The sequence below is a fragment of the Merops nubicus genome, unplaced genomic scaffold (genome assembly GCF_000691845.1).
Source record: "Merops nubicus isolate BGI_N331 unplaced genomic scaffold, ASM69184v1 scaffold26187, whole genome shotgun sequence".
NCBI lineage: Eukaryota > Metazoa > Chordata > Aves > Coraciiformes > Meropidae > Merops > Merops nubicus.
The window spans coordinates 1-8,391 of record NW_008618733.1 but is presented as its reverse complement, the minus strand read 5'-3'; the positions used below and the strand labels follow the sequence as shown (position 1 = coordinate 8,391).

Genomic DNA, 8,391 nt, shown 5'->3' with positions numbered 1-8,391 from the left:
GAGTGTATTTTCCCACTCTTTTGCACACCAATTAGGTTTTACAGTGAAGTATCTTCTTAGTCATCCAAGACAAGTGAAATGAGAAATTTTGATAGAGAGCAGCTTATTCTGACCATACCCTGCAGTAGAAATGAGGCCAAACACCTCTGGCTGGCTGAGCAAACTTGAGAAGTTCCTGTAAGACAACTGCGTAACAAGTGCGTGAAAGGTGAAATCCAGACACAGGGATCTTGTGAGTGGCATCACCTAAAAAAAGCGGTAGGGAGCAGAAAACAAACATCAAATTATGAGTAGTCCTTAGAGGATACCTTCCTCTCTTCTTTCTATCTTTTTATACATATACAGTATAAGCACATACACACACCTCCCCTTCTCAACTTTATCACAGATGCTGCTTGTAATCAGAATCTTGCTTCCATCAGCAGGAGACCGGTGTCTCCAGGATGTGAGCAAGCACAAACACACACTTACCCCTTTTCAAAGGCCAGTATCTAAGCATTGGACATAGGCAAACAGTGACCAAGTCTGTTCCCATACACAAGGAGAGGAAGTGTCCCAACAGAAACAAACTGGATTCTGCAAACACTCCTTAAGAGTCAGTCACATAGGAAACAAGGCAAGCCAAGCCAGACACAACAATGGTATAAATAATTTCACTTTGCTGACATATCTAAAGCTGCAAAACACAACTTTTAAATACAAACTAGCATCTCATGTTGAAGATAAACACAAGGACTATCAAGGGACAGAGACTCTGCTCAGATGGACTTGAAAGCATTAAAAGCCATACAAAGTTGTCCCATTTCAGAACATACTGCAGTGGTTACTGAATTAAAATGGGAAGACAGAATACAAATAACTCTGCCATTGACAAAACCATTTTGGGTTCACTTGCTCTGACCTTTGTGAGTTCAAGAAACACATAAAGGTGGCTGTAACAAGATGCTCTGTCACTCCTGTCTCTTTGAAACTTGTGAATTTACCAGGAGAAACTGCAGACTTACAAAACATTTGGATACAGATGAAACAAGCAGAGTCTTAAAATGTACACCTTAGCATGTAATTCTCTTCCTCCACTGATACTCACTAGCAGCCTGGCAGTGATACAGAAACCCATATGGCGGTACTTCTGCAGAAGAGCAGAGGAGACAGGGGAAAAACAACAATCATCATCCAACATCCACAACAGATCCTTAACTCCCAACAATACATCACAGTTTCATGTACAGAAAGGAACAGCCTCACCTTCCCTTGTGGCCTTGTACAAGTGCCACAACTGCTTCTGACAAAATTATTTGCAGTTATATGCATTTAAAACCCCCCAAAGTATACTGTATAGTCTGTGCGTTTAGGTCCAAACAAGACAAACATTCATTTGCATGAAATACAAAGCACAAACATCTGAAGGTCCTCCTGGATTTCTCCTACCCTCTTTGAAGCTTCATGCAGTTCTGATGCTTAAGCCCATCTCTTCAGAACAATCACCACTGCTCCCACATTTTGATAAGTCCAACCACTTACAGCCAAAGAAATGAACCTGCCTTAATAACAGAAACCTAATCGGGGAAGCAGTGACACTAGAAAGCCTTCCTCTCACCCCAAAGCAAGATGAACTACTTCCTCTCTCCCTTCTTTGGGACTCACCTGGATCTATGAAGTGATGGAAATCAGCCGTTATGCCATCCAGCAAGGAGTACCTGACACATCCAATCTCACAAGGAAGAAAGCGCTGCTCACAGTGGGACGGCAGCTTGCCATGGCTGTAAATGTTCAGGAAGTAGAAGACGTCTGCAACCACAGCTGAAAGAAAACAAAAACAAAAAAAACCAAACCAGTTTAATAAGAACCATCAGAGGTTACAGCAAACCATCCTGGTCTCACCTTATCCAGTAAAAGCTTCAGTGTGATTTATCATATGAATCAGTAAAATAGGGTAATGACCAAGTAAAACACAGATCTTGCTCTGTCTCTAGGATTACAAGGTAACCAGTGCTTATCCAGGAGTCAGGCATATCCGTAGTCCTGGTACACCTCCCATAGGTGCTACTGTATGTAGGGATTAGAGCAAAAAATACCCCAAAATAAAAGCAATTAAACCAAAGAAAACAACAATACCACCAACAGCCAAACCAAAATGCAACAACAAAGTCCAAACCCACAAGAAGGCATGGAATCCAGCAAACTTCTATTCCTTTTTATGACAGATCTCAGAATCACAGAATCACTATGGTTGGAAAGGACCTTTAAGATCATCAAGTCTATTATTTCATTATCTAACTCTACCAGGCCACTTCTACACCATATCCCTGAGCACCCTAGCTAGACAGCTTTGAAATACATCCAGGGATGACGATTCAGCCACTTCCCTGGGAAGCCTACTGCAGTCCTTGATAACCTTTTCGGTGTAGAAGTTTCTCCTAATGTCTAACCTAAACCCCCTCTGGTGTAACTTCGCACCATTGCTTCTTGTCCTGTCAGCTGTGGCATGTAAGAAGAGGCCAACACCCACCTCCCTACAGTCTCCTTTCAGGAAGCTGTAGAGAGCCAGAAGGTCACCCCTCAGCCTCTTCTTCAGGCTAAATAACCACCATTCCCCCAGCTGCTCCTCACAAGTCTTATCTTCAAGATCCTTCACCAGCTTTGTTGCCCTTCTTCGCACCCTCTCTTGTACCTGTACTGTGCTGCCCCAAACTGAACACAGTACTCACGATGGGGCCTCAGCAGTGCCAAGTACAGTGGAACAATCACTTCTCGAGTCCTGCTGACTACACTATTCCCAATACAGGCCAGGATGCCAGTGGCTTTCTTGGCCACCCGGACATACTGCTGGCTCATGTTCAGCCGGCTGTCAATCAACACCCCCAGGTCCCTTTCTGCCAAGCAGCTTTCTAGCCACCGCTCCCCAAGTCTAGAGCTTTCCCTGGGGTTGCTGCTGCCCAAGTGCAGGACCTGGCACTTGACCTTGTTTAGAGCTCATACAAGTGACCGTGGACCATCTGTCCAGCCTGTCCAGGTCCCTCTGAACAGCCTCCCTACCATTAAGCAGACCAACACACCCACCTAACTTGGTATCATCTGCAAACTTACTGAGGGTGCTCTTGATCTCCTCATCAATATCATTGATAAAGATGTTAAAGAGGAGCAGCCCCAGCACTGAGCCCTGGGGAACACCACTTGTGACCAGCCTCAACCAGACTGAACTCCATTTCCCAGCACTCTCTGGGCCCAGCCACCCAGCCAGTGCACAATCCAGTGGAGTGTGCACCCAGCTAGACCCAGGGCAGCCAGTTGTGTGATGAGAGTGCTGCAGGGCACAGGATCAAATGCTTTACTGAAGTCAAGATAAACAACATCCACAGCCTCTCCCTCAGCCACCAAACAGGTCACCTTATCATAAAAGGAGATGAGGTTTGTTAAGCAGGACCTGCCCCCTTCATGAATCCCTTAGGAATTTAAGGTTAGAAAAGAAATCAGTAACTACAAAGCTCACAACCTCAGTTCAATACCTCATAGCAGTTAAACGAGATGGTAACAATATTCTGGGGTAAGAAGAAATGAGAAGTCTGTTAATTAAAAGGCTTGCTTCTCCTTTGCTAAATGAGCTCCCAAAGAAGGCAACATAAATATCCAAGATAAACATTAAGAAATAAATTTGATTACTAACTTAAGTATTTAACTATGAAAAATATTTCACAATATACCTTAATCTGTCTCTTCACGAATGTCACGATGTTCTCACTGGTTTAAGTTAGCTATTTAATCCTTACCCTTAACTTCTGCCTGTCACCAAAAAATCCTACTTACTCTACAAAATAGAGATGTGTAACTGTTTTTAAAGTAGAAAAAATGTTGTATTCCAGACATTATGGTATTTATCATCAGTTGTCCTAAGCTTGAATGCTGGTGCCTTCTTACAGAGGTCTTAAATTCTATAAGCTGCAGGGTCATAAGAAAGATGCCACTCCTACTTGAGTACAACTGCTTTCCTTAGGGAAAAAAAAAAAAATGGATATATACCTACAAGGAACCATACGGGACTTTTAGTGAGAAATATTATAGAGCAGCATCATAAAATGTATCTCAGTTATCCTTCATCATTAGCCTTCTCATTCAGTTTAAAGATCAGTCCTGTCAGCTCAAGCCAAGTGATCAACCTTATCGAATTTGCATCACAATGACAGGGGAGCATGACCTCTGGCAGGGAGGACACTAACAGGTATCACTTTTTAATGCAACTACACTTTCCTGCCTCTCCAAAACCACGACAATGTGAAAATAGTAAAAGAGCCTTGTTAGGTAAAAGGCTTGAGCTGAAACTTAGCCACAGAGCAGATACAGCTTATGCTAACTGGCTACTTCACTTACCAGTGTAAGCATTACCATTTATTTTTCAGAATAATGTAATACTCACTGGGGAAAAAAATAACAAATGTGTTCATCACTCAATTCTCATTAAAACATCCATTTGAAGAGGGGGTATACATGAGAAGGTTTAGCTTTCAAGAGTTCTTTCAGTAAGGAAGCAAGCCAGGACATCATAAAAGCACTGACAAAAGTACATATCTCCTCTTTTATTCTCCCAAAAAGGCCAGGTCATCGTTTCAATTAACACCTCTATCATATAAATTTTGAACTTTGATATCTAACAGCTCCTCAGCTTTTAAAATTTGTATGAGTATTCTTTTACACTGAACTTGGATTAGGTCTTGTAAGTCATAAAGTGTAGTAGTTAAGAATTACCTTTTTCTTATAATCCTTGAAATAGTATTCAAGAAACTATTAGTAGCTACACTTGCATCAAGTGAAAAAAAAAAAAAAAACCAACCAGAGGATACGATCACCTCAGGGGAGAAAGGGACATTTGCAGTGACTTCCCTCAATACTACAAAAGACCCTTTTGCAGCAGTACACCACTTAGTTTAAAACAAACAGTTGACACAGATGGCTAGTAGGAAAATGTAACCAGCATGTACAGTGACTGCTGAGAATATCTATAAAGAGAGAGCTTTTATCTACCATGATCAACTGCTTTAAGATCACTATACCTTCATCGTTCTTCCAAGACATAGCAGAAGTATTTGGAAGAGAAGTAACACTGGGCATCCTTGTGGTCAGACAAGCAGGAGCTGGATGATCCAGATTATGTGTCTGGAAAAGATAAGAAAGTTAAAAAAATCAAGAGTCTGCTAACCCCCAATAAAGTCCTTCACCTCCTTATATTAGAGGAAAGCATAACATCCACCAACAGTTATGGTTAGTCAGAACAAGCCTGCAGTTTATATATAAGCACCTATGTACTTGCAGACCAGGAAGGCAAGATTTCTAACAAAAACAGAGACAGGCATCTTAGTACCTTCGTCAACTCACTACAATTGGAAAGAACCACAGCTGAATTAATAAAACATAATTTAAAAAAAATATCAAAAGTGTGGCGTATTGAAGACACAGTCCCCAGAACTGCTTGCAACTGAAAACCTTTATTGATAGAATTCACACACGCTTACAGCCTGCAAGCTGGCTACCAGGTCATCCTGACCATCCAGCTCTTAATTTTCAATGAGAGTGTTGCAGTTAAGCCTTGCTATTTTTGCTTTCAGCTTCTAGCTTATCTACTAACAACTCTACTTGTTTTTGCTTTGAATGTTCTTATCGGCAGCTTCCCACGATACCAAAGCCTTCAGGTTTTGTGTGCTGCTCCACATGCTGGCCACCTCAGCCTGCGCCTCATCTCCAATCCTCACACAAAAGAGTATTATTTTGTCAGGCAAAATTTGATAGGCACTGGAACTTTTCAAATTGGAATTTCAAAGTTTTTTCCATAAACTTTATGAAAAAGCTTGACACACATTAGCTGCGTTTGACTGGAAATCAAATCTGTGAAGAGCTGACAAAGCCTCGAGGAAGCCATCAGATCCCTCTGGCACGGAACAAGTAGGAGTGGTGCGTATGCCTATTAAGCATTGCAAATCCACGTGAGAACAATAAGCTGTGAAGAGGACAGGAAGAGAAACCTGGCAGGCTTGCAAAATTCAATCACTCAAGACCCAAATTAGGAATAACATTCACATCTAGGTACACCAACTCATCAGTTCGAACTAAGATGGTAATCAACAAACTTTGGCTATTTCAAACCAGATGAGGAAACCGCTTTCGCCAAAGTAAGCTTAAGTCATCTCCAAGAGGTGACTAAGACCTTTAACTACAGAAAATAACTGTGGTTGTCTGTGTATAAATATGTGATTAATAAGTTGAGGTCACATATAATCTCTTTCAATACACACTTCCCTATTTCCACTGACAGGTAATAAGGATGATGGTATTTATTTTGGTAAATGCAATTATTCCTGTCCCTGATTAGTTTTCTAAATTGCTACTGCTTGTGGAAGGAAACACAGAAGCGCCCAGTTATGACTTTGTTGTCATTTCATGTAGCGCTCCATCATACATGAAAACACACCTTCATTAATTGCATATCCCTGGCCTGCTAAATAACACAGAGATGATCACATTTTAAACAGCCCTTTCCCATACAGGCAGGTTCCCCAAATCACAAATCATTGACCAACATCTCCCTGCTAGTCTAGATTGACTAAGTTAAAAGATCCAAATTTACTAGCTACACCAAACTACAATCATCTTGTCTTTCTCTCCAGCATCACGTAAGTGCTTTAGAGTCCTAAAATCTACCCTCAACAGTAACTCATAGTTCATAGTATCTACTTGTATGCGATAAAGAAATAAATGCAGTGTTTTTAATTTAATCAATCAGGCTCTTTGCTATGACACTCAAGTTTTTACACTATCAGACAATATTGGAATAAAATAAACTTTCTGACACCTCACATAATCCAAACTCTGAAGCAAACTATGCTTCAGGGAACTGCTGGAAGAGGGAGACAAAAGAAAAACAAACAAATGAACAGAGACTTTTTTCAGGACAGTAAATAGTAGAAGGTATTTGCTTTGCACCATTTATGACCACAACCACATGCAGCTTAGCCTAACTGCTTAGTTCTACATTCTGGCATTTTGCCCTCCACCACAGCATTACTACTGTCTCCATAATGAAACCAACCTAAAAATAGTGCTAAGGTATAATTGCTCTTTTTTATGTATAGGTTGCAACATTTCATTGATTTGGTACACCCCACAGCCACTTCAGAATTCCGAGTCAGTTGCATATAGAACATCGTTACAGGCCATCAGACAAGAACCACTTAAATTAAGGACAGCCACAACGCAAAAGCAATATGAATCTGTGACCAGAAGTCATCTATTTACAGTAATGTAAGTAAAAAAACCAATACTGTCCATCACTACAAACTATTGTTCAACACTAAATTGTTAGAGAACTACATTTTACCTGGTAAAAGAGCCTAAACGAACAAGCCGTGACGGTTTAATACAGTTCGGAGTATTCTCACCTTTAATTCAAACCAGAACTATTTTCTTCACAACAGTGTCGACTACCACAGCAGCCATAACCACCAGAGGTCAGAGGCTATGGAGAGCAGGTGATATTCCATAGCTTCATAGGTGATCAAACCCCAACACCACTCACTTGATCTTAGTTAGCTACACGGAAGGGTGCTTCTTCCTCAGCATTTACCTCTTTCACTGTCTTCTGAGAGCATTTCTCTTCTTTCCACTTATGAGCCTCCTTTCTATATGCCATCTTTTCTTCCTCAGTCAGCAACTTGAAGGATAGCAAATTGTTAAAAAAAGGTTTTTACTGCTTCCTCTGAGTAGTCCCACAAACCAACAACTCTTAAGAAATTACATGGGGATCTCCAAAGGATGTTAACGCTTGGCAAGAACTGACAACTGCTAGCATTGACTCAAATGTTTCCAGTAGCTTTCTTCCTAACTATGGCACAAGCTTCGATTTAAAACACCTAGTGACCACGTGCTTTTGAAGCACCTTCAGACAAGGACAAACTAGCTCTGCCCCACCACAACCAACCAAAACTACTCGTACCAACCAGGGACACCACTACCCATCGTATGCAGGCCAGAGCTATCCCCTCACAGCTAAGGGGAAGACAGCGTAGCTTGTGACTCTTAGCTAGACCCGGCTGAGGCCCCTCAGGAAGCCCACCTAAACGGCTAAATTCACAGCAGCTGAGTCACCAGCTCGTTTACCCTCCTCAAAGGCTATGCTGACGTTTTCTCCCACATGCAACCCACACGGACGCCCTACACAGAGCCACATAACCACGGCCCCGGCACACAGCAACTGCACCAGGGCCGCACCGCAGGGCTCCCCCCCCCGCCGCTACGCTGCGTTAGCCCGAGGCCGCTCCTCTCCTCGGGGGCAGGAGAAAGCCCTTCCCCTCACCGCCCACGCCTGGGAGCAGTAGGGGATGGCGTCGACCACGCGGCTGACGGGCA

The 8,391-nt window shown here is 42.2% G+C and overlaps 1 protein-coding gene across 1 annotated transcript in view; it reads right to left on the bottom strand.

Moving 5' to 3' along the window:
- The window catches only part of MAEL (maelstrom spermatogenic transposon silencer), a gene marked incomplete at its 5' end in the record, with an annotated part of 13,026 nt that extends 4,640 nt beyond the window's left edge, over window positions 1-8,386 (bottom strand). Inside the window, 6 exons of the mRNA XM_008943553.1 lie at window positions 119-246; window positions 1,088-1,129; window positions 1,645-1,800; window positions 5,046-5,148; window positions 7,610-7,696; window positions 8,339-8,386. Coding sequence (XP_008941801.1) covers window positions 119-246; window positions 1,088-1,129; window positions 1,645-1,800; window positions 5,046-5,148; window positions 7,610-7,696; window positions 8,339-8,386 — 564 coding nt within the window. The remainder of the gene's footprint in view (window positions 1-118; window positions 247-1,087; window positions 1,130-1,644; window positions 1,801-5,045; window positions 5,149-7,609; window positions 7,697-8,338) is intronic.
- Between the last annotated feature and the right edge of the window lie 5 nt (window positions 8,387-8,391).